Below are 27,804 nucleotides of genomic sequence, written 5' to 3' on the forward strand. Positions count from 1 at the left end.
GAATGGTCATGTATGTTACTGTAGTTGAATGACATGTACTACTAAAACAGTGACACATTGTTATATTTAGATGCATTCAGTTTCTCAGAGACAATCCTTCCACATTATGAGCAGCTATCCTCACATCACCTCGGGGTCAGAAGAGACAGGCTACCGCACGGATGGAGAGGTAGAAAGAGAGCAGGAGAGACAGAAGTACACACACATGTCGAGGGAGAAGGCTGAGCGTTCACGCCCCCCTTCGAAGCCTCATGACTCATGAGTAGCAGCATCACACCCACCCCTTCCCTCTCCGGAGTGCCAGGAAGAGCCGGCGAACCATGCGTCTTCAGAAGAAGGAAAACAGAGGAAGGCAGCGGAGGAGCAAAAAAGTTGGCCCGCACGACTCCAGTGATGTCACGAGCATGTGACCCTGCTTCTCCAGTGACAGTGTTCTGAGGGAAAGAAAAAAGATTTTTTAAAGGCTCGTGCCTCTTTGGGTTTGTGTGAAGGCTCCGCTCACCTCCCGAGCAACCACAGAACCACAGAAAAGTTCGGCTCTGGATTTTTGCATGGGGCTCCCGGCGGCGTGTAAATGGTTAATTGTCGCCGGTCAACTTCAGGTTTGAGGACCACACCAACCAGTAAGTACGCTTCAACCGCACTATCCTCAGCAGCGAGCTTGGTTCGGTCCTGTCCAATAGGGTGACAGCATTTTTTCCTAAACCAGACCTGGTTATTACAGTACTTGTGGTCATGAAAATAGTTGATACAAAAACGCATTTCTTGTGGATGTTTTTTCCTTTTTTGCATCTTCCCCTGGCACGCTGATTGCTCCTAACCTAAGAGGCGTCAAGGGTCACCGAAAACCACAGAGAAGCGAAAGTTGGGACCGACAGTGGCGACCATGGCATCCAACAGCCTCTTTAGTTCTATGACCCAGTGTCAGCAGAACTTCTTCTGGGGTAAGTGCCCAAGGATTTCACCCTGTTTTTGACCGTTCCACGTGGTAGACCGTATAATAAGGAACTGCAAAGCAACAATCATGTGTTGATGTTTACAAACATTCGGCTAGGCCAGCCATCGTAAAGCCCGACTGCATGCAGGAACTGCTGTAGGGAAGCCCGGGTGCTGAAGTGTCATATTTTTTTTAACGTAATGCAGGCTTTTTGGCATATGCATCAAAAAGCAGGACGATGAAATCCAATATAGAAGCAAATAAGTGAATGTTTGACAGACTGTTAGGTTAGTGGGTGTGTACAAGCTGAATGCCCAGAAGGGTTACACGTGAGAAAGTCACCTTAAAGTACTAGAAATATACTAGATATTCTTTGCAAAATGTATTTAATTAAGAGTATAGTGTGCACATCTTTAGTAATAATCTTTCTCAGACTGCTTGGCTGTGGTATATATATAATGCAGGCATATATTTGAATTATTTGGGACAGAATAAGTTTCTTTTTAGTGACGCTCCTACTGAAAATCCAAATTATGTTTGTTGACACCTGATGCAGAGCAGAAATAGACAAAAAGAGAGTCTGAAATTGTAGGAAATGTAAAAACATTAAATACACAAGAATAACAGGCAAGCACAAATCCATATTGTGCATAAAGAAATATGACTTTCCCATGTCGCGGAGGAGAAGTAAGAGAGCCCATTCATTCTGATCTACGGGTTTTGCCGATTCCTCCAAGAGAAATGTTGTAAAGCCGTTTTCGAGTCTGAATGTCTGCTTTCCAAACACAGCTGTGCGAGGCCTGCTCCTTCAGCACACGCGCTGTTCTCTGGCGTGTGCGAGCGGGGAAGCGAGAGCCACTTGCAGCAATCAGCGCCCTCTATTAGCATGTTAACCTCTGACCCTCTGCATGCTCTCAGGGGTGAGAGTAGACCAGGATGAGAACGGGACGGGGGAAAAGTTTGTGGCTAGTGCAGATGTACAGTAGAAAACCACCTGAGACTCTCCTCAGTTAATGTTTTATTTGATGCATAGAGAGTTTTTAAATAGTTATATTTTGCATCGAAGTAACATTTTAAATGTAATTGACAGCATCATTATGATTCAAAAAGCTTTAAATTGCCTTCATGGAAGAAGTTCTGTGTGAGTTTTTAGAGACCCCAGATATAAAACCTTTATTAACATGCAATATGCATGTTAATAAATTATATTTTGCTTTCTGAAAGTGCAAGTCAACTTTGTGATTAAAAATGTAAGCCTCTTTTGTATGCTATTTGCCTAATAGATAGTAATATATTATTAAATGAATTTGAGGTTAATTTTATTAATAAATAAAACTCTTTGTGTGTGGGGTTAGACAAGGGCGCTGAATTCAGTTTGGCTTGCATTCCACATTGTAAATGTTTAATAAATACATTTCTATAATTTGCTAAATTCTTAACTGAGATATACTTTTCATATTAGTGTGAAATGATAAATGTCACAACCAGCGAAGAAGAAGGAGGGGAAAAAAGAAAGCAGACCCAAACAGACACATTATATTTCATTCAGGCTCCACTATTGAGAGATTTGGATTTAATTAAGTAGAAAACATTCTCTGTAACGCTGCCTAATGGTAGATGGGTGTGGAGTAATTGTCTACATGTGTGGCATGAGACAGACTCGCTAGGTTTCTCCAGGGCATATTTTGTTGCTCGTTATCAAAACCGAGCTACAGTATTGACAATTATCCCATGGTAGCAATTATCATTTAGCGAGAATGCAAGATACATTTTAAAAAATAAAAAAAACTAAGATTGATGAAAGAAAAGAAGACGGTTTAGCGACTCCATCCATAAGCATTCCAGAGAATCCCAGATCATTTGAGACGAGTATTAAAAGGCAGCTTCTGTTGCATGCATCGTCTGCTCAGATCCCACCGCCCGCCGTCATTCCTGAGACATCTTAAAAGCAAACCAGACTTGCTTTTTCCGAAGCAGTGCCAGAGCAGGGAAGCCCTCTCATCAATAGGTAATTGAAGCGAGGGGAAAATCTCTGACCCTGAGCTGCAGCTTCTGTGAAAGGGAGAGGATCATCTAAAAATATCATCAAAGCCATATTCATTTAGCGCTATTTAATTGTAGCTGGCGAGCAAACATGTAATTTCGACAGCAATTTTTAGATATTGAATGGTCCTTGGGGTGTATTCATTCGGTAATAGTCAGGTAGAGTTTTGTGTGCACACTACGCCTTTTGTGAAAGGACTTTGAGGTTATAGTCTCGTCCTTCACTGTTGCCCAATTCTATAACTAAAATAACATATCAATTAACTGAAATTGGGCGAGAAATATCATTACAATTATGAAAGTGAGGCTAGTTTGGTTTTGAGATGTCATGATATCTGGTGGTAAGATCTGAGCAGTTGCCTTTTAATATGAATAATTCAATTAATTCATATTTTAAATCAATATTTATTGCTCTTTCTGTTCTACTTACCTCCTCAATAAATCATAATTTAAATTAATATTTATTTATCCTATGATAACTAAATGATAAGTGCTACCATGGAATAATTGTGCATATGAAATGTGCGCATAAGTCAGACGTAAAATGTAAGGGCACTATCAATGATCCCTTTTTTGATTTGATCACTATTTATAACAGAGTCAGATTATAATTCCGTCAGAACCCGGAAGTCTAATTCGCCGCTCGTTCCGTCGAGATTTTCCTATGAGGTTTTAATATGTAGTTTTTCAATTTATGAGTAAAATAAAGCCTATGGTAAACATAACTTGACCATACTTTGACGTTTTGTTCTATACAATGTACACTGCAAAAATTCACAGCCCAAATGTTCTTATCTAGGTACTTAATAGAAACTTTTCGCTATGGGTGTGTGTAATTTTCAACTTTATTTTACTCATAAATTGAAAAACCCCACAGGACAGTCTCGAAGGAACCAGCGGCGAATTAGACATTTTCGGGTTTTGACTACATGCCTGCACCACTCTGTATTTTTATCTGTCTGTTTTATTGTGTAAAGTTCTTTGAGAAGCTGCTTTAAAGGCACTATATAAAAGTGTATTTTATATAGTATTCTTTTAAAAGCGACCCATATCCGATATCTGCATTTGCACAATACACTTGGCGAAACAACCCAAGTTAGACATACTGACCCGGAAAAGCTTAGGCCGGAAAGGAAGTAAAAATGCCGTGATTTGCTTGGGGTTTAGAAAGAGTCATGTGATTGTGGTTGGTGTCCACCTGAGTTGACGACGTCATTCGCCAGCGTCACTTTTTTAGTGACGTACGACTCGCATTGACAGGGGAATATCTGATCTGTCCGCTTACGTGGCAAACACAAATGCACATATCCATTTCATATCAGATTTATTTCCACATATGAATGATGCCTGAAACCGATCTGAAATATCAGAATCCATGTTTTTTTCCTGCTTACATGTTTGTGGGTCATATTTTATCTGTGCCATGGAGGAAAAAAATCGGAATTGGGTCACTTGAACCATGTGATGTAAATGCGCCCATAGAGATCATGAATTTAAAGGTACAGGCGAAAAGTCATGTGTCAGGAAGCATTGCAACAATGCTGTTATTTGCTGACTACCATGTCAATATGATAATGCCCATTTATGTTCGTCACTATGATTGGCTCATTACCATGTAAATGTAATAAATATTAATAATATTTTTGATTTTAATGTTTTTAAAGCAAATTTAAAACAATTGTTTAAATGCAATGAGACTTCATTTTAATAAAAAGAATGTTAAAGGGATAGTTCACACCAAAAATGAAAAGTCCATCATCATTTACTCACCCTCATGTCATTCCAAAAAAAAAGAAAAAGTTGTTTTGAAAATTCAGTTTTTGTCCATGCAATGAAAATCAATAGGATCCAGTGTTGTTTGTACCCCAATGTTCTTCATAATCAAAATTTTCATACAGGTTTGGAACGACATGAGGGTGAGTAAATGATGACAGGATTTGCATAAAAACATAGGATTTTCTTTTTTGCTTGTTCATATTGTATGGTAAAAAGTGTCCATGAAAACATCAAATGGAAATGCAACATGAATGACTGAAATTAGTCCAAGCTAAAATGATATGCAATGTTTAGATGTGCCCTAATAGTAGGTTTTATGAGAGAAATAGGTAAATAAATAATGAATTAGATAAATAATAAATAAAGTCTTTTAAATTTTGATTAAAGAGTTACTCTACACTTTGGGTGGGATGTGTTATAGTGTCCGACACCGTCCTTTGATCTTCCAGATGAAGCTGGTAGGAACTGATGAATGAGAAAAGGAAGAGGTAATTTGATTAATGCACTTAGTCATACAGTTGAAGAGCATGAAACCGATCCCTTTTGTCATGGTCAGAGCATATGCACAGACTAAGCGGCGGAAATGAAAAAAGGTTGGACATATAGCGTCACGATGCAACAGGTACCATCTCTTAATTTGGTTCAATTACCAGCCCACACACCCCCTTAAGGGTAGAGGTGTTAAATGGATCAGTTGCACACCTGAAGAGTGGTTTGCTGGCAGTGGGACGCCAGTTCTGGCTGCGGACGCCCACGCAAGCCTAATGCTGTAATCTGAGCGGACCAGTGACACGTACAGGAAGAAGTAAAAAAAAGGCAGGGATCACCTTGCGCCTCTGAGCTGGTGCAGTAGTATGTCACAAGAGACAAACGGCTAGATCAGACACCACCCATCTGCTTCGGTGAAGGCCTTTGTGGTGTCTTCATCACCCTCGTCTTGTTTCCTCCCACACGCTTAAACGCGATAGCTCAATCACACTCGGCACAAAAGACCCTATCTGTTGTAAAAACCCCTTGAATCACTGACATGCCACCTGCACTGCGTCCTGCACCGGACACAAAGGTTTCTAGGAGGCGTTCACGCCCACAGCAGCCCACACACACTTTCACAAAGGCCGAAATGAAATATGTGCACGGCACAAAGCCCAGAGAGGGAGAGCGCACACCTTGGCACTGTATTCGGTAATTGCCTTTGATGTCACACTAACAGCGTTTGAGGGATGCTGGGAAATCCATGCATGGGGAACGAAGGGGCAGAGATCTTCTATTCACTTTTACTCAACACGTATTCAGACAGGATAGAGAGAGAGAGAGAGAGAGAGAGAGAAAGCCTCCAAAACAAGACTTTGAACTTCAGTCACTCGTGAGGAACATTTGTGTTTGCCTAAATAGGTCTTTTACACTTCAACAAATCCTGTGTTATGTCCTCCTGGGTTTTATTTTAGATGCTCTTTAATGTTCTTTGAATAGTAGGGGTAAATATGCACGAGCAGCAAATACTAGACTCTTCAAAGCGGTAACATATAATTACAGCACATTAGTTGATTTGTTGGTGGCGTGCATGTCTCTGTGTTGTTTTGATGTATATGTGGGAAATGGAATGTCTGTTCTCTTAAGCGAGAGAACGGCAAAACACTGATTTAACAAGAAAGTTCCCAGCGGATTTAAAGCATATTGTGATTTTTTTCACATCGGCTCTCTGAAAAACTTAGTGAGCCTACATAGATGGCATTCTAACCATCACATTTTATAAGTGGCTTATTTCTAACATTCTGCATGGTAGAAACTCATGGGATACTAGGGGTGCAACGGTACACAAAACTGACGGTTCGGTACGGGTTCGGTACAGCAGTTTTACAAAATTGCTTTTTATTTATTTTTATCAAACAGTGGTTTAGCGAAAAAAAAATGTCTGTCCTTAAATTAATTAAATTATAACTAAAAGTTTATTGAAGATATTGCTTTAAACTATAGGGAGCCCTTACTTGCACAATAATATTATAGGTTAACAACAGAGCCCGAACTATTAGCCTAAATTCAGTTGCTATTTATTTTTAGGTATAATAATCAACACTCAAATAACACAGTATGCAAACATGTAAACTTCACATAAGGCAGTTTTTGCAATAACTTCCAAATCTAATTATAAAATAGTTTTTTTCTCCAATTCGTTGTTTAAATATAATCATTTATACACAGTGGCTGTCATTTTCATGATTTATTATAATAAAGACATCAGTAACAGGTTCAGTAGAATATAATGAATATATAGGCTAATATAGTGCATGCATATATTTAGTGAAAGAGTTGATTTCTCTAGTGAATAAAATTCTATGGACACTGAATGACTGCCTGAGGTAAATGTGATGCTACATGACATTGTTTAGTTAACAAGCAGTTATATATACTGTTGAAACACTAATGGAGCGATTACACGACATATGATACGTGACAGTAAGTCGTAATGTATCCTCAACATACCTTCAGATGTTCATTCATGTTTATTCTTTAGGAAGAGATTATCGATCGCGTTCACAGATGATCGCGTTCACGCGTGTAATCAGTAATCAGTCACGTCACATTAAAGAGTGTCAAAACGGCTTTTATCGTTTGAATTTTGTGATAAAATGGACTGAATGCTTAATATGTTCGTGTGGGAACTTGGATTGAAGTGTGTTCCGCGCTTAAAACAAGCCGACTGTTAACTGTTAAAGATTGCATTCGGAAACACGCGTGCACCGAACAGAAAGCCCCGTACCGTAACGGTTCGGTACGAATACGTGTACCGTTGAACACCCTATGTGATAACGTTCAAAAGTTTGGGATTGGGCTTTTGAAAGAAGTCCCTTCAAAGCGAATATTCTTATCGTTACTCACTCTAGATTACTCACGGGATTACTTGTTTTTCGCGTCACTTGTGTGAGTAAAAACATTGCAGATGAGGAGTGTCTTCACGCACATCAACAACACCAACAACTTTTCTTTCTGCCATTTTTTCCATCATCAACCATGTTGGAGATAACTAGCCTACTATTGCTGCTCTCTTTAACTGTTGTGGAAGCCCCAAATATGGCGGAAAGCCAAACGCTGATGTGTCCACAGGCGCGCTCAACTCTTGTCTTTTCCAGGAACTGCGCCTGATACAACCGGATGTGTCAATAAGCTCTTCGCTGATTGCCTTGCGCGAGAAAGCCTCGAATTCTGCGAATCCCCCGCTCGAGTTGTAAGACGCGATTGAGGCAAATATTGCGCGCTTGCGGCAATCTCGTCGCCCAATTCGTGTCATTTGCATCACAAAATTCACATTTTTGCATTGTACACGCATCATTATGCTCACCAGTGCTGCATTTATTTAATCAAAATACAATAAAAACTGCAATTTAAAATAACTGTTTTCTATTTGAATATATTTTAAGTGTAATATATTTCTGTATTGGCAAAGCAGCATTTACAGCACATAGTCTTCAGTGTCACATGATCCTACAGAAATCATTCTAATGGCTGATTTGATGCTCAAAAAGCATTTCTTATCACTATCAATTGCGGAAACCGTGATAATAAAGTATTGAATATAATTTGAATATAAAGTTCAAAAGAACAGCATTTATTTGAAATAGAACACTTTTGTAATAAAAATTACTTTACTGTCACTATGCAGTTTTTTTTTTTTTTTTTTTTTTTTTTTTTTTTGTACAAAAATTTATATGAGCGAGTACATCATACAAAGTGAAGGGCAAATTATGGAATCCCAGAATATTTCCATTTAACCCATCCAAGTTAGTGCACACACATTAGAAGCAGTGTGTAGTGAAAACACACACACTGCAAACTGGACACACACACACCCGGAGCAGCCATTTTGTTGCGGCACCTGGGGAGCGATTGGGGTTTAGGTGACCTCAGTCATTTCCTGCCTGTGTTGAGAATCGAACCCGCAACCTTCGGGTTACCGGTCTGACTCTCTAACCATTGGGCCACGACTGGATCATGAATCCATCTTCCAAACCGTGTTTTCATGTTATCATGAATCACTACGGTACACCTATAATAAGTGGTTTATATTCTGACTATTTTAGACCAAGCGAGATGCCAACCGCTGTGGAGCATCCCGGTACCTGCGTCATAGACATAAATAGAGAGAAGTAGCTCCAGCTACAATGTTCTTAAACAAGACACATGCAGTTTTGTGTATTAACTGTGCCAAAAGTTACATAGTGTAAGTGCAGGCCTTTGAGTAACAGTAATAATTTCTTGCCCCCACATTTATATATAAGAAAAAAGCATTTCTTATCACTATCAATTGCAGAAACCGTGATTCATTTATTTGAAATAGAACACTTCTGTAAAATAAATGACTTTACTGTCAGTCTTTAAATAATTTAATGTTTTTTTTATTCACCATTTCCCTCACTTCATCTTTGTCATAGTGCTTTATGGGATGGATTTCACAATCACTACAATGTTTGCTTAGAATTTGATTTGAGGATGCTGCCAACCTTTTGGAAAAGCCTTCAAATAATAAGCATGGCCTTGAAATGCAGCCTTTGTAGGAGTTATTAGCTACAGTATGTTGCCATGTGTAATTTTTGTGAAAAACTGTAATATCACCAAAACAATTTGCGAATAGAGCAGCATTTTGACATGTGACTTTTTTCCATGTGCATCCCAACTAAAAATTGTTTCCATAATTGACATCTTCAAGGGCGCATATATATTTTTGTTTACAATTGTATTCATGTCTTGGTGTTTTCATCCAGCGTTTTTTATGCAATAACCCAAAATTTGCATAAAACATGTGGACAGAAACCTGGCTATTTTTCTCAAACTCTTAGGGACGACTCGCTCTCTGTGAGAAAATGCACTTCATGTGTTTTTCTTCTTAATGTCTTTTTTTCCCCCCTTTAGAAGAAAAACAATATTGTCTTGGGAGGATTATTCTTGACACACATAAATGTGCTTTCTCCAGTCATATTTTGGTCTCTCAATTGTTATGTGCCACAGTTCAAATTAATCACAATTTAAAAAGCATTCATCTTTGGGAACAGTGTATTAAAAGTTATTATTGTAAGTATAAGATAAAAGAAGAGTGTGAAGACATAAATTTCTCACCAAATATTGTCCCTCCTAAAAACGCTCATAACTTTGTCTGTTTGATCTTACTGACAACTTGTTGCGTTGCAATTCCACAAGTTCAGAAATCTCTTTTAATCACAAATGAATTGTGAAACAACCGAAAGACACTTTGTGGAAAACGACGCAGCTTGTTCTCATCTAAATTCAAATAGTCCTTAAAACAATCCCACTTATATGTGAACTAGCCACATGTTCATACCAACCTACACTTGACCACTGGTATACACACTCAGCCCACGCGCTGCCCATGACCTTCCCCTTCAGGCACAGTGGAATTTATCTCTCTGGTAAACAGCAAGCAAATGGCCGCTGGGACACTCCTCAGGGCTTCAGAATTACAGTACGGTTAACCCAAGTCTAACGAAGCCAGCTTTTTTACTGCTATTTGCCTTTACCTCAACCCTGTGGCGACGTGTCGTCATGCTAAGTGTGTGCGGTTCTTTTTGTGCTTGGGTCTACATGCTGTTATTGATCGATTAATTAGGTTCACACTTTATTTATAGCAGTGGTCCTCAACTGGTTTTGTTTCAGGACCTAACATAGTATGGCAAGCCGTTTTGACGTTTATTCATTTCCAGGATATGTATTCTTGATCAACAATTAAATTTTCACTAGTTAAAATGCTAATTCTTGATATCAGGAATTAGATTTCTACTAGTAATAATAGCAATTTTTGATATCAGTAATTACATTTCCACTTGTAAAAATAAAAAAATGTCTTGATATCAACAATGACATCATCACTCGCAGAAATACGAATTAGAATGCCATTCAAATTCAATTGTTGATCAAGAATTGATTTCCACTAATTAAAATCCAATTTTACACATCAGAAATACAATTCTTTATAGTAAAAATCATATTTTTTGATATCAATAATTACATGGTTACTAGTGCAAATGTCTGACATTTTCTATTTTGATATCAATAATTCGATTGTCACTTGTGACAATGTTAATTTCTGATATCTTGAATGTGATTATTACTAGTAAGAAAGCCATTTTAGAAATCTGACTAATTATTGATATCAGAAATACATTTTCAGATATCAGAAATAACAAATGTACCATGTTGAGATACATTTACAGATATCAAGAATTAACTTTTCAACTATTGACAATATTTTTACTAGTAACAAAGTAATTATTGATATCAAAAATTGTGATTTTTTTACTAATAAGAATTCCTTGATATCATCAATTGAATTTGAATGGCAGTCTATGGTGACAATTAACTAATGAAAACCAATATCAAAAATTATATTTTTAACTAATTAAAATGTTATTCTTGATATCAAGAATGTGTATTTCTGCGAGGGATGACTTCATTGTTGATATCAACAATTAGCATTTTTACTTGAGGAAATGTAATTCCTTTTATCAAAAATTGCCAATGTTATTCGTAGAAATCTAATTTCTGATATCAAGAATTAGCATTTTATCTAATGAAAATGGAATTGTTGATATCAAGATGAATAAAAGTCAAAACGGCTTGCCATAAACATAGTATAGAAACAAACTTGTTTTCTTTTGCACATATGTAAAAAATGCATGAATAAGAAAATTAGAGTTGCATTTCATTTGCATTTAGTGTTTTATTTTTGCTATCGTCGGCAAATCATTCAGAACAAACCTGCACTTGTTGTGTCGTGACACCAGTCGAGAACCACTGATTTATAGTTCCTCGAGGGGAAGTTCATAGGAGGCTACTGTTTAGCTTCAGATAGTTATCACCGTATTCTGTTTTGTTGTGTGATTTATTTTCAGTTAATTGGTGAAAATGATGTTTTAGAAAGATCAGACAGTCTTGCCCTAGAGCTAGTTACATAATAACATGTATAATTAGTGTAATTGGATGGCCTCCTGGGCTTTTAATCAGCAAAGTAACTGATTTAATTAGACTTAGATGTGTTTCACATCTAGATCAAGATCTTAATGTCTAGAGGATAATTAACATCTCTCGTATTTTAGAATGCTTTTTTTAAACACATTAAATGTATTTTCATCCTTTCATATTAATAATGTTAATTCAATTATCATGGCGTGTATTAATGTATGATCTTGGAAGGCTGAGCGTATTTTATTGTTGTTTAACCCCCCCAGTTTAGGAGTTAAATAAAACGAGTAATACAGCACAGTGAATATGAGACATCTGAGATCCCTGCAGTTTAATGCCAAAGAGTCATTTTGTTCAATTCTGAAAATGTCTAGATTGCACTGGTATGTCGCAGGCAAACCACAGGCGTATCACTCCTAAAGTGCTGCGATTACCAATAATATAAATTCTCCCAATGGGATTCGGGAAGTCAGTCAAATGTTCCTTCACGAGTTCGGTTCAACACCCTAAATTAGATATCATTTGGATTTCAAAATGTGGCTCCAACTTTTGTATGAAGCAAAGACTTTTGCGTTTACTAGTTTCAGTACGGCTGCACAAAAACAGCTGCAAAAGTTATTAATCGTTTCAATCTTTTGGAACACACTCATTTGTATATCATCTTCAGGGGTGCTTCAAGAATATCTGGATGTCGTTTTAGTGTGGACAGAGAATGGGCAACCAAAACTTTTTATCATGCTCTGTCTGGATATAGAAAGAGTTTCTTTTTTTTGGGGCCATTTAAACTCCTACAATCAACCTCCAATGCTATAACAGGGCGAGAGAGTTCAAAGAGGTTGAATATAATCTGTGCAGACTGGAGTCGGTTCCGAAAGAAAATATTCCCAAACCCTAAAGTCATTGTGGCAGTATCATTACCCTATACTTGCAGTAGCGTTTTCTCTCAATTACCTCCCTGCTATCACATTTAGCCTGTTGCAGTAACCATCACGAGAGACTGAGAAGACTAATTTTTTTTTTCTTAGGTTTTTGGGTTGTGTTACCATTTTCCCTTAAGCACTGGGAACAACGAACTCTAGTTGAAATGTCTTGAAAGAATAGAGAGCTGGACAGGTTTGCTCCCCATGAGAATGATTCGATTTCGAGCAAACAATGGCAGCCTTATTTTTATGCAGAAGAAATATCAGACTAGTAGCCAAGCAAATCACCTGGTTCCACAGATTTCTTGACGTCCTGGAATAATTCATTTAATCCACTGCTGTGCACATATGGCCAGGTTATATTTTACCGCCTTCCTTTACGTTCAAGAGAAGGCAACTCTTTGCAGCTGCGTTAATATCCCAACTTTCCCTTTTTCCCCTTTCATCCAGCCTTTTTCTTTTTTAAACACCTGAGCACGAGCCCTCCTGCATCCAAACAGGGAAATAAAGCCGGGGCTGTACAGCAGCGAGGTGATAGGTGATAGCTCCCTTGCGAGTTGCTTTCTGGATACCTGCCTGTTTGGGTTGTCCTCTAGTTACTCAATCCATCAGTAGTTCGTATTATACAGCCAATAAATCATCCTCAATCTACTGCGGGATGAGGTGAAATCCCCCCACATAAATCTGCTATTAGTTTTACCTTGCACACAAAATAGAACTAACTGACTGTGGATACATGAGAACGCCGTAATAACTATAAATATTTTTCAACTAACCAGGCCGTTTCAGAGAGGAAGTAGACCCGTGCAATCCACAGCGGAAGGGGAAAGTGTGAGGTGGAATTCTGAAGGTTAATCTGGTCCAAAATAAGCACGCTCTTGTACAGAAGTGATACCCGAAACTCGTCCAGGAGTGCCTCGTGTGAGGGTCTGTTTTAGACTGATCCCTTGATTATTCCTCGGACTCTGCTGAATAAATCACTAATCCACACTCGCTCAATTACACAGCAGATAGCAGTGTAAATGCAACCTAACCTATGCATGTAAAAGGAAGACCCTTTTTGTGGGCTGAATGTTCCATTTTATGTACAAAATAATATACAGTTTTCACTAAAAGTGTTTGGAAAAAATGGTAAACACTTTTTTCAAGCAAGTTTTTGCAACTACATTATGAGGACATTCCAAAGGCGTAATGGTTTTTATACTGTACAAACTATAGGGAGTGCAGAATTATTAGGCACGTTGATTTTCTGATCATATTTTTTTTTCCAGGCACATTTGACCAATTCCAAACCACAGTAATCCTAATAACTACTATTGATTTAGTATTTAATAATGTATAAGTGATATATAATTGTTCATGAAGGCTGGAAATGAAAATCACCTTATATTCAGGTGTGCAGAATTATTAGGCATGTTTTCTTTTACAGATAAATTGAGCCAAAAAAGAGATTTAACTCAGACTGAAAAGTCAAAAAGTATTAAATGCCCATGAGAAGGATGCAATACTAATGCAATACTAGACATTGCAGTTAAGGCATGACCATTGGACAGTGAAATGCTCGTTGGGTCAGCAGGATCTGACAAAAACAGGTGGTGAAGAAAAGACACCTGTTAACTGCAAAAGAATTAAGAATTAAGGTGAAGAATTAAGGGTGAAACCATCAGGAACCCTTTAGTCTCCAGCGCCACCATTTTCCAGAGCTGCAACCTACCTGGAGTCTCCAGAAGTGCAAGGTGTCAGGATCTCAGAGACTTCAGTTAGGTAAAGAATCCTAAAAAATGACCCCCACTAAATAAGAATCACAAGCTGAAGTGTTGTAAAATACATGAAGAAGGTTTTTTTATAGGCTTTATAGGTTTTATAGGTTGAGAGTGACTCTTGAAGGACCAGCACCACATCCTCTAGTACCACTGTTTGAAGAATTCATCTTCCAGAATCTGGCAGTACGTTTTGGGAGTTCATTTTAGTCCATCCTGAAGTCCGTTTTGCAGAGATGGACTAAAAATGAACTCCCAAAACGTACTCCCAGATTCTGAAACGATCCTGACACCTTGCACTTCTGGAGACTCCAGGTAGGTTGCAGCTCTGGAAAATGGTGGCGCTGGAGACTAAAGGGTTCCTGATGGTTTCACCCTTAATTCTTCACCTTAATTCTTAATTCTTTTGCAGTTAACAGGTGTCTTTTCTTCACCACCTGTTTTTGTCAGATCCTGCTGACCCAACGAGCATTTCACTGTCCAATGGTCATGCCTTAACTGCAATGTCTAGTATTGCATTAGTATTGCATCCTTCTCATGGGCATTTAATACTTTTTGACTTTTCAGTCTGAGTTAAATCTCTTTTTTGGCTCAATTTATCTGTAAAAGAAAACATGCCTAATAATTCTGCACACCTGAATATAAGGTGATTTTCATTTCCAGCCTTCATGAACAATTATATATCACTTATACATTATTAAATACTAAATCAATAGTAGTTATTAGGATTACTGTGGTTTGGAATTGGTCAAATGTGCCTGGAAAAAAAATATGATCAGAAAATCAACGTGGCTAATAATTCTGCACTCCCTGTATATTCTATCCCCCTACACTACCTCTACCCCTAAACCTAGTACCCATCACAGAAAACATTCAGCATTTTTACATTTTTAATAAAACATTGTTTAGTATATTTTTAAAGCTATTTTAATTATGAGGACATATGAAATGTCCTCATAAACCACGTTGACGTTGTAATACCCATGTCATTATACAAATGTGTGTCCTCATAAATCACATAAACAAACACACAATAACATAGGTTTTTAATTATGATAAAACTATCATAATTGAACTGGAATTCAATATAAAGTATTGTGGCCCTTAAGCTTAGTTAGTTTAACTTATTTTAATATACTTGCAATAGTTCAAATTTAGCACAATCAAATTGTGGCTGCATCCCAATTCGCATACTATCCGTACTAAATAGTATTCGAAAAAAGAGTTACTATGTCCCAAATCGTAGTATGTTGAAAAGAGTATTCCAAAGATTCCCGGATGGTCTACTATTTCCGGTCAGAATTCGAAGTGCAGATCGATGCGCACTCTAACGGCTGATATTGCCCACAACCCATTGCGAGAACTACAAACGCGGATAAAAAGTGTTAAAAAACTACAAACATGGCGGTTACGCGAGTCTTACGGCTAAGTAGAGAGGATTAGATAAATGGACTTGAGTGAGCAATTATCAGTATTTAACCTGACGAAAATATATTTATTTAATGTTAGCCACATTATATTTCACCTGCAGCAGCTCGTCAATTTACTGGTGTTTGCGCCATTATTTACCTCCCAAAAAAGCATGTCTTAAACCAGACACTAACTTGTGCTGTTCTTGGTAGATTGTTTTGGTCATTATGGAAATGATCCCGCTGTGTCTGGGATCTCTAATTTGCGTGTCGTCAGTAGATCACACGCAGAATTTGTCATGCTCATCTGCGTCCCATCTGGCCCAAAAAGTTAAATTGCAGGCTACTTATATTAAGTACCTAAATATGTTAATGTATTTGTAGTATACTTAGCATAAAATAAATGTTTCAAATACACTTTCATTAAGCTATTGAGGAATATTGCTTTAATCCAACAGTTCAGTAATCAAGAAATCACTCACAAGTTACTTTATTTTTGTTAATTTTATTATTTCATTTTACACATTACATGTATTTATATATTTTGCTGGTGTACTACACCAAATGCATAAAACTGTTGTGCGTCCCGAGCAACACACAGTAATGCCGTTTAATGAATCGGTTGATCGAATGATTCAATGACTCACTCATAAAAACGGTTGCTAGTTTTGTTCCTGTGTTTTGAATGAATTGTTTGAACGAGTGATTCAATGAGTCATAAAGTGAAATTGCATACTCACTGAATAAGTAATTACTTTGCGACTGCTAAAAAAGTGTTCTATATAGTATGTATGCGTTTAGTATAAATGTAACCTGGATGTACTACATTCACCATTGTTGTCATTATCATGAGACCTTCCAGCGTCAGGTGCATTGCCATTCACAAATCCTCTCCCGTAGCCTCATGGGATAGTAGAGTGTCCATAATATACACACTTCAGAATCCCTCCGGCAGTAGTAGGTCATCCACTTTTTGTCTGCTCTTTTATAAGTACTGTGAATTCTGCGTAACCATGTTACCTGTAGAAAGAATTCCTGAAAATCCACACCGCTAGCATCTCTAGACCAGTAAGCTATATCTGAAATGCGTTTTGAATTTTTTATAAATCTTTAATGCGTGTTTTGTGATATTAAATTTTTAAATGACGTTTTTGTCGATATGTTTGTGACGGAAAATGATAGAACATCCCAACCGTTGCTATGATTACCTGCTCATGCGAAGACGTTTGCAAGCAGCAGATAAAAATACATGCTCAAGTTCAGTTTGTATATACTTTTTTTTTTTTTTTAAAGAGAATGTATTTTTTCCTGCCACCAAATTGCAGTTAGGCCTCATCTGAATATCAGCGTTACTCATTTCTCAACACACAATTGACTGGCGCGTGGGAACTAAACTCATACACATATAGTCGCATGCATGCTTGAAGTCAGGGAGTAGGCTATATAATAAATCTCTGAGCTGTCGCCATGGCAACGGCCCTCAATCTCTTATACTTAACTTCAGTGTTACGGGTATTTTAATGGGAGCCTTTGTCACATATTACCAGCCTTTTTTATTCCCCTTTTCCCCCTCACAAGCCGCAAAAGTTCCTTTTCTGTTCCTATTTTTATGTACAAGTGATCTCAATTAAGGACCTCCATGAAGGCTAGAGGCGGCAGACAGTCATGCCAATGAGAGCAAAAAGGAAATTGTCTTTGTAGCCTGCCACCACCACCCCCCCAAAAACCAGCCCCCACTTCTCCATCACCACCACCACCACAGGCCCCCCACTCCACTTTCCATAACGAACACAGCGCACATCCCAAAAACCATCGTGTTCCTGAAATTTGCGGGTCCAATTTGCTGTCGGAGCCGGTTCTTGCGCCTCACTGGCAACTCAAAGCACTGAAGATCTCGTCTGCAGTGATGATGTCACTGACCAGTCAATGACAAAACGGCAATTATAGGCTCAGATTAAATCTGGGGGTTGAAATGATGTTGAGAAGGTCTTCCTGATGAGGTAAGGCCATGAATTCTGCACACGAATCATCACTGTCCCGCTCACTCGCGCACGCGCGCGTGTATGTTCTCGTGAAGCGTGCCAAGGATGGAAAGTAACTATTTCAAATTGGAAGCCTCCATAGCCCCATCAAATTGCTCCCCACATAAAGCCATAATTAAGTGTCTCAAAAAATGCACCACTGTGAAATGGAGCCCTGATCCAGGGACTTAAGTGGCTGTACTTTTCCTCTCAACCGTCGAAAGAATGCAGGACGAGAAAGAAGCGGAGAAAAACACTCATGTAGCACGTTACATAATCCCAGGGCTGTATGAATCTGAATTGGAGTCATTTGGATATCATTAAAGCCCTTGAGCTCGGTGTCTCTTCGTGTTTACATTACCAGTCAACAATGGTTTCTTTGTCCCGTGTCATCACTTATAATACGCCGTGAGGGGGGGGAGAAGTGTTGCTGGACGTTTTTTTTTTTTTTTACTTGTCTGGTTGTGTTGAAACCGGCCTCTCTCAGCCGTTTCTGATGAGCTACCCGCGCTGGATTACGCTGTCAGCTCGGCGTATCACGGCATCAGCAGATAAGGGTTCGGTTACGTTCGGCTTATCACATCATCAGTGTTTGAGCTGGTTCCAATCCAGCGCGAGTGTCTGGTGACAAACAGCTCGGAATAGCGCGCGGTAATCCCGGGTTCTTGCTCGGTGGATGCCTTCTAACCCCTCATCTCTGTAGCACATCATAGCCAGCTGTGTGGGCTCCGTTTGGCTCATTAGGAGATCAAACAAGACGCCCGAAAAGAAGTGGGCAGAGCTCTCGAGGCACCACTCGAATCACGTGCCTGCTCGCTCCACGCTGATATTGCTGGCAGATGGCGGCCATACTGTAGCGGCAAAGTGGATTCAGATGTGATAAATGCTCTTTGATATCTCGTTGTGTGTATGATTTAACACGCCTCTCTGTTTGGACATGTCGACAGTTGCTTTATTTCTCTTATTAAGTTTTATTTGTTTCAATGATAGAGACGGATCTCGAATGCAGGGCATCCATCTGCGAGGAATTATTAACATAAATCGTTTTTCATCAACATTGATTTCATATCCCAAACAAATCAGTGATTGAGGCTTGAGCAAAAACCAGGCAAGCGGTTGGAATAAGACTCTATTTTATACCTTTGTGAATTCAATAGCATCTACTTTGATTTATCTTTTTATGAATTGAAAATTGATCTTTAGTAACGTTGGCCAATCTTGAACACATTTTCTGTGCTCGGGGCAAACGGAGAGGCAGTGTAATTCAATCGCAACTTGTATAACTCAAACAATTTTTTCTCTCTCTTAACGATGTGCCAGATGCATGTCAGTGCTTCCTGAAACTTTTTTCTATCCCTCCCACATACAAGAGACTCAAAACGTACCCGAGAGACCATCGCCACCCCCACTCATGCCACCCTGCAAGACTTTCATACGGTTTATGCGAGCAATACTACGTTTTCTGCTGTAGTTATGAATCTATATTTTTGAACAAGCAGTCAGTAGATCATCACTTTTAATTTTGTTCGTTTTGCAGTTTTTTATGACAAAATGGCACATTTCTGAAGGTCTAATTGTTACCTGGAGGATACTATATTGTAAATGTCTTACTTGTTCTTCATGTTCGCATTTTTTCTTCTCTGCTCTTCAGGAACATGTTTAAGGCAAATGCTTTTCCCTACTACTGAAATATTAGATTAAATATTAAAGCTGAAGTAGGTACCAAGACAAACATTTGGCAAAATTTTGATCGACCGCTGTTGCTGTCTGATTTCTCTTGCACGGTTCTGCCAAGAATAATTAGACGCTTTGTTTATATCCTATTCTGTTTATTGGCTGTGTCCTGTGTTCCCATCAAAATTATGCACCTATTATTCCAATGATTTTTTGAATGTGTGAAACATATTGCAACACTTATGACTTGGGTTAATCACAATCCATGAGCCTGTTGAGTCAGAGGGAGAGATTGCCATCTACAGTATCACTGAGAGGTGGAGAGTTATTAAATTATATGTATTTTACACGGAAGAATGTCTATGGATACTCTGTTCAGAGAGTCGAAAGAAGCTTTGCTCAAATGGTGTTAAATCTGCAGCCTGTTTAGTCTGTGTGGGGTAGAAGTGTGTGTAGAAAGTGTATAATATGATTCTGAAAATATTCTGTCATTATGGCTCACTCACATTATCCCAGCGTGTTGCTCTGAGTCGCACTTTCTTAGACAGAGATGTGAGTTTTCAGTTCAACTCCACTTAAGTTTCTTTGGTAACACTTTATTTTACAGTGTCCTTGTTACATGTAACATGTAGTTTCTATAATAATTACTATAAATGATGCATAATTACATGCAACTAACCCCAAACCTTATCCAAATCATAACCCCATATTGTAGTTAATTAATATTACTCAGTACTTAAATGTATATTACCACTGTAACACAGACACTTTAAAATTAAGTGTAACTGCTCCATTATTTTTGAATAGGAGGCTATTTTTAATATTTGGGGCAAGATGTCACATGCATTTTAAATGTTATACATTTTAATATTATAGTACTTGTCAGCCAAAACAATAATTTGATTGTTTTTTTTACTGTTAAATGGATGCTTTTACTGTTAAACTTTGCTAGAATATTAATGGCAGGTTCTGTTGTGACAGCATAGCTATTGGGGCATGTTGTCACAAAAGGTCAATGTGTTTTTCCTGGGCTATAATAAAAATGTTTGAAAAATTGACTTTATGTATAAATGTTCACTTTATTAAGAGACACGTGACAACAGATACTGATTACTAAATATATAAAGTGAGATCAGTACATTCTGAATTCTAACCATAATCTACATTTGAAAAATTCAGTGTCTAAAAAAACAGCATACTAGATATAAGTCTATATTGTGAAGTTCTTCTGGTAACCACCATGTGTGGTTTAATTATGTTATGCATGCATGTTCCATTGCCATTGTGCGTATAGAAAAAGTACCAATTTAAAAACTCTTTCTGCGACGGAGTTCAAAGAAAACGTAAAAATGTGACATTTTCTTAATGCATAGGCTAAATGAATCTATTCAACAATTTCCCCGGTTTCCATTCAGACAAGTGATAATACCAATGCAGTTTTAAACTTTCACAGGCAAAATGTATGCATGATTAATGTCGAGTTTCAGTAGAAATTTTATGATGTGATCGAGACATCACGTGTTTGAGTGGCATCACTTTAATGATTGCATGATGCTGGAACTATATGAACCACAAAAAAGAGAAATCCCTGTCATCAAAGACCAACCACATTGGAAGCAACAAACATTTCGCCTCCTGAGCTCTTTTCATCCTTAAAGCTTAATTTGATCCTGCGCTCTCCAGGGAACTTCACTGATCCTACACACCAGAGACAAAACACCGCCTTCTATTTATTATTATCTATGTTAATATAACAGATGTTGTTTATACGCGATGAAATCCGACTGTCTGTATCTACTGTGCGTCTTTATCCGATTGCGTGCCAGCGCGCTCTAGTGCCGCTGCTAACACCTACGTTTTCTGATTTCGTTTTTCGAAAATTTGCCTAATCCGCTATGATAAGATTCATACAATCTTAAAACGTTTTCAGAGACCTGACCAAACCGTGTACATTCACCTTGTGGCGGTGAATTAGGCGACTTTTAATACAGGAAACGTAGTTAATGACGACTGCGCGCAAAGCGCCAATTGAAGTCTGGTTGAGTGTGTGTAACCCGCAGCACTTCCCAAACTCATCAGACTGCAGCGCTGAGCGCACGGAGAGGGACCGGAGGCGCTCCTTCTACGCAAACAGAGGACACGCGTTAGTCTTAACGGCTAATTTAGACTGTTGTGATGCGCATTCCCGTAGATCCCAGCGCCGGCCGGAGGTTCAGTCCGCCGGTGTCGGTGAAGATGAATGATGTGAACCCGAGCGCAGGACAGCAGCAGCAGCAACAGCAGCAGGACGGCGCGGTGGTGCCAAGACTCCGCGCGCAAGAGAACCGCTCCATGGCCGAGATCATCGCCGACCACCCCGCCGAACTGGTTCGGACCGACAGTCCAAACTTTCTCTGCTCGGTTTTGCCTTCTCATTGGAGGTGTAATAAAACCCTACCGGTTGCGTTTAAGGTAAGAACTTGTTTTTGAACGTGCGTCTTGGAAAATGCGTTAGTCTTTATGACTACATATATTATAATAATTTATTAGACTGACATGTATATATGTAACTGGCTGTAATGTAAAGTGTTTGGACGATTGTTGTAACTTAGTCAAGAGAAAAATGAAGCTTGTGCTTGTCAAATGTTCTATGCAGTTTTAACACTTATGCCTGCACTGAAAAAAAGAGAATAGAATTACAGTAAAATAGCTGAATGTCTTCATTTAATAAAACATATTGTAACAGCTTTAATAATAATATTTAATTAACAAGCGCCTTTTTTTAGTTTAGCATGTGCTAGGGATCGATATTACTTGTAATTGTTATTTATTATTGATAATTCTTATTTCTTTGCTATCCCTAAGTACCCATCAGCTTTAATTTATTCAAAAAGTACCTCATATAATTGTATTAATTTCAGTTAGTTTTGTTGAATGTGTCTGTTTTGTCAAGTTGTCATGGATAGTTGCTGTGTCAGTAGACTGAATCGTGCCTTTGTACTATTTATACTCTAGTAAGAGTGTGTGAACAGCTTTTTTTCCCTTCTTAATAGCAGAGTAGACTTTACTGGAACAAATCTTCATTTAATAAGAAATTATGAAATTGCTCTGGCATTATTCACTGTTTGATGTGTAATTCTGGCCTGTGGCAGAATCATTGCTCTTGGCTCGTGTTTTATAGTCAGGCCTGTGCAGGTGTGGTTAGCTATTAGGTAATTGCCAGATTAGTAGCTAGATTAGTAATGATGAAATAGAATTCCAAGATCATATGCCAATATATCGCTTGAGGTGCAATATGCTGATTCATGAAGCCGCTGTACTGATACTGAAATGCAGTCTGGTGTAAACAATTTTAAAATGTTTAATAACTATAATGATAGATAGTCACTCAAGCACAGCATGCATGCAACAAATTATTTCATACATCATATTTATTATTTTTTATTGCCAGAAAGCCAAATGTTTTAAAAGTTAAAACTTGAATTCTTTCTTTTTTTTAAACAATGTCAAATCTGCATAAATACACACAGATGTTCAATTGTTTGCATGAAATCCTGCTATTAAATAATAATCAGTAGTCACAGGAGCTGTCTGAAGAAGCTGCTGAACAGAACATCTTGCATATGCGCACATGCACTGTTTGAACCGTTGCATCATGGTCCTGTCCGCAGGTGGTGGCCCTGGGAGAGGTTTCTGATGGGACGGTGGTCACAGTGATGGCTGGAAATGATGAGAATTATTCAGCTGAGCTCAGGAATGCCTCAGGAGTTATGAAGAACCAGGTGGCCCGCTTCAATGATTTGCGCTTTGTGGGCCGAAGCGGAAGAGGTCAGTCCACTTTTTAAGAAATATTTAAATGGTTTTCAGATTGTTGATACTAAAATCCCTTATCATGCAGGTTACACTGGGAATGTATTTATATACATGGTGGTTTGCATTCGTGCAGAACATTTTAAATGAGCTTAACTATCACTCAAAAGTTTGGCCACATCTTTTTTATTATTACTGCTTTCATGTAAAAAAAATTACGAAGACCCTAAGGGAACATAGTAGTGGAAAAAAATATGAGATGGGAGGAAAAATAATAAGTAAATTCTTTTGCATTTTCTCGCAAATGTTTTGTGTTCCCCCAAGAAACTTTGCGTTCGCTCACAAAATGTTTGAGTTCCCCTGAGAAACTTTACGTTCACTCGCAAAATGTTTGCGTTCCCCCAAGAAACTTTGCGTTCCCTCACAAAAATGTTTGCGCTCCCATGCGAGAAACTTTGTGGTCGTTGCAAAGACAGCAAAATGTACCCCGAGAAATGCAAATGTTTTGTGAGCGAACATAACGCTTCTCGGGGCAACGCAAACATTTTGTGAGCGAACATAACGCTTCTCAGGGGAACGCAAAACATTTTGTGAGCGAACATAACGCTTCTCAGGGAACGCAAACATTTTGTGAGGGAACATAACGCTTCTCGGGGCAACGCAAACATTTTGTGAGCGAACATAAAGCTTCTCAGGGGAATGCAAACATTTTGTGAGGGAACATAACGCTTTTCGGGGCAACGCAAATGTTTTGTGAGCGAACATAACGCTTCTCGGGGCAACGCAAACATTTTGTGAGCGAACATAACGCTTCTCAGGGGAACGCAAACATTTTGTGCGCGAACAAAACGCTTCTCAGGGGAACGCAAACATTTTGTGAGCGAACATAACTCTTCTCAGGGGAACGCAAACATTTTGTGAGCGAACACAAAGCTTCAGGGGAACGCAAACTTTTTGTGAGCGAACACAAATCTTCTCAGGGGAACGCAAACATTTTGTGAGCGAACACAAAGCTTCTCAGGGGAACGCAAACTTTTTGTGCGCAAACATAACGTTTTTTGGGGGAACGCAACATTTTTTTGAGCGAACATAAAGCTTCTCAGGGCAACGCAAACTTTTTGTGAGCGAACATAACGCTTCTCGGGGCAACGCAAACATTTTGTGCGCCAACATTAAGTTTTTTGGGGCAACGCAAACATTATGTGAGCGAACATAAAGCTTCTCAGGGGAACGCAAACATTTTGTGAGCGAACATAAAGTTTCTCGGGGCAACGCAAACATTTTGTGAGCAAACAAAGCTTCTCAGGGGAACACAAACATTTTGTGAGCGAACGCAAAGTTTCTCAGGGCAACGCAAACATTTTGTGAGCGAAAATAACGCTTCTCGGGAACACAAACATTTTGTGAGCGAACAAAGCTTCTCAGGGGAACGCACATTTTGTGAGCAAACATAAATTTTCAACGCAAATGTTTTGTGAGCGAACGCAAAGCTTCTGAGGGAAACGTTAAAATGTTGCGACGAACATCAAGTTTCTTGGGGGAATACAAACACTTTGTGAGCAAACGTAAAGTTTCTTGGGGCAACGCAAACATTTTGTGAGCAAACGTATAGTTTCTCGGGGGAGCACAAACACTTTGTGATCAAATGTAAAGTTTCTTGGGGGAATGTCAACACTTTGTGAGCGAACGTAAAGTTTCTTGGGGGAACGCAAACATTTTGTGAGCAAATGTAAAGTTTCTAGGGGAATGCAAACATTTTGTGAGCTGATGTAAAATTTCTCGGGGCAACGCAAACATTTTGTGAGCAAACGTAAAGTTTCTCAGGGGAACGCAAACATTTGCAAAGAAGCGCAAAAGCATTGCCAAATAATTTTTTCATCTCATTTTTTTTTTTCTTCACCATATCTCTTTAGGGGCTCTGTAGAATATTGGTACCTATCAAATCATAAAATAACCACACATGAAAGTCTTAGAATCATGTATAGTAAACAAATCTTTTAAAATCAAACACTATATAGTACAACTCTTTTTTTTTTTAATTATTATTATTATTTTAAATTAAATTGCACAATACCAGTACACAATTGATATATGGGACCAATTTATATTTAAGTAAAATACTTAATAATTAATTTTGTAGATAAACTTTTACATCATAAGGTTTTGAACGTAATGAGAAACTTAATTTCATTCAAGCTTGTCCAAAAGATGCACTTGATACAAGTTTACTACTGTTTACACAGGCTTACCATATTCTAGATTATATTATCACACCATGCGTTTTTTTTTTTTTATCAAGCTTAATCATTTTGGGTTTATCTACACTTGCACAATGTCATGTGGAGAAATCCTCCTGGGAGATTTGGTAACTGAGGCACGCGGTCACACAGGGACGCATGACATTCTTAGAATAATTATAGTCAGTCTGTGTACTGAGCTATCAGTTACGAGCCAACACCGTTGTGAAACCACATCACCACATTGGCGGTAAGAATGCACTCATTAAATTACAGGTCTGTGTGCTTTCTGCACTAAGGTTTCTCATAGCATCGACAGCAACTTAGGTAGGTGCCTGCGTTGCAGTGTTTTGTGTGTAGGATAATTCTGCATATTGCTCAGATTATTTTTTTAAGCATTAAATTCTTTACTTTTAGAATCACTAAATGAAATTGTGTAAAAAATAACGATTCTTCCTGAAAGCTCTTCCAACATTCAGGTTTTGGGAAGTAAAACGCCAATCATTTTCTCCATTGGAGGTTACGATAATTTATAACGGTTTAAAGACAGCCCTACCGTGAGCTATGAGGTTGTTAATCAATGGTTTTTGTTTCTGTTGAAGCCGACCTTATTTCAGCTTATTTTTAAATATATAATCGTGTTTAACAAACGTGGTGAAAACTACATTACCCATGATGCTGTACAGAAAATTCCACCAATCAGAGAGTCGCAACAAGCAAAAACTTGCCAAAAGAGCTCTTTTGAAGCACTTCCATGAAGCACTGTGAGTCGGACCCTACATCCTCAAAATACTTAAATATTTGTATATACTGTATATATATATATGCATACAGTGCAATAAACTTAAAATATATTGTTTTATAAATATATTTATATATAAAATACTGGGGGAAGTCAAATGCTGATTTGATTCAAAATCGAAGTTTGCAATGTTATGATTCACGTCATAGCTGATTGGCTTTGTTCATGGCTCAAAATGCTTTAACAAAGACTAGTTTTGAAATCCATATGGGAGATATAAATGGAAAAATTACTTCCGGAACCAGCGCCACTGAAAAAGGCAGTTTTCAGATAGCCACGCCCCCAAACTCACACCATTGGTTGAGCCAAATAGTTTAGTTTTTTTGACCGACCAACCTGCAAACAACTTTTATTTATTGCTGTTCTATTTATTAATTATTTATTGCTGTCTCTGCATTGGGAAAAGTGAAGAATTACACACTTTGCTAAATGTAATATACATTTTTTTTGTTAACTTGTGCACTCTATAAAAAGATTGGTTGGTTCCTTGATTCTTAAAGCTTGACACTTGAGATTTATTTGATTTTCAGAAGATTCCAGGGCATGATGACATGCCATATATTGTATTACCAATATGTTCAAATTATTTGTACATTATGAGAGCCATTTGGTCGTATTTAATTATATTTTATGATCTCAAGTCTTATGAAATCAGTGTCAGCTGATCTGTGCTGCTGTGTGGTGCTGAGATTCCACCTCTCTTGCCAGCTGTTTCCCAGCGTTGCCAAAGTATTCCACCCACTACTTCCTGTCTCCCCAGCAAACCAGGGGCATTCATGAGTAGGAACCATTGGAGCGTCATGTTAATCCCTTGTTCCCCCGTGTTAAACCACCAGAGAGCACAAATTGTCTGGAAACAGTGTTTAGGGAAGTGAGCTGTCTAGATTGCTGATGCCACAATGTAGCGTTGCACAATTTCCATGCAGCAGCCCACTGTCCTGTTTATGATTTCCATTCTGAGAGCAACAAAAGGTAGTACAAAACGATGCTGAAGTCATTATTGCTAATAGCCAAATCTTGAAATATCCCTGAATTATAAGCTCAAGGAGCTCAGTCTATGCTTTGACACTGAGTAAAGCCCTTAAATGTTTCTGTGTTTGCACAGGGAAGAGCTTCACCCTGACGATTACAGTATTCACAAACCCACCGCAAGTGGCCACTTACCACAGAGCCATTAAGGTCACGGTGGACGGACCGCGGGAGCCCAGGAGTGAGTACACCTTATATTACATACGGCTGTGACTAACCACATCCATGAGGCCTGTCATCACGTCCACCTCTCTGTTGGGCCGCAATCACACCTCATCAAAGGCTTGCGGTCATTCGGTGCATGTGCTAGTGATTGATTGATTTATTTATTTTCTGATTTCTGCCTCAATCGGTTTGTCATGAAATCATTGGCGAAGAAATTCTCTCTGGGTAGACAGACTGATGACTTTAATTTTGCTTTGAACAGACTGGAGACTT

At 38.4% G+C, this 27,804-nt stretch overlaps 1 protein-coding gene across 1 annotated transcript in view; it reads left to right on the top strand.

The window, feature by feature from the left end:
- Window positions 1–886: 886 nt before the first annotated feature.
- Window positions 887–27,804, top strand: part of runx2b (RUNX family transcription factor 2b) — a gene marked incomplete at its 5' end in the record, with an annotated part of 72,073 nt that continues 45,155 nt past the window's right edge. Inside the window, 4 exons of the mRNA XM_079830892.1 lie at window positions 887–944; window positions 21,701–21,960; window positions 23,160–23,316; window positions 27,443–27,547. Coding sequence (XP_079687018.1) covers window positions 887–944; window positions 21,701–21,960; window positions 23,160–23,316; window positions 27,443–27,547 — 580 coding nt within the window. The remainder of the gene's footprint in view (window positions 945–21,700; window positions 21,961–23,159; window positions 23,317–27,442; window positions 27,548–27,804) is intronic.

The sequence above is a fragment of the Gobio gobio genome, assembly GCF_949357685.1.
Source record: "Gobio gobio genome assembly, chromosome: 12".
NCBI classification, from domain to species: domain Eukaryota; kingdom Metazoa; phylum Chordata; class Actinopteri; order Cypriniformes; family Gobionidae; genus Gobio; species Gobio gobio.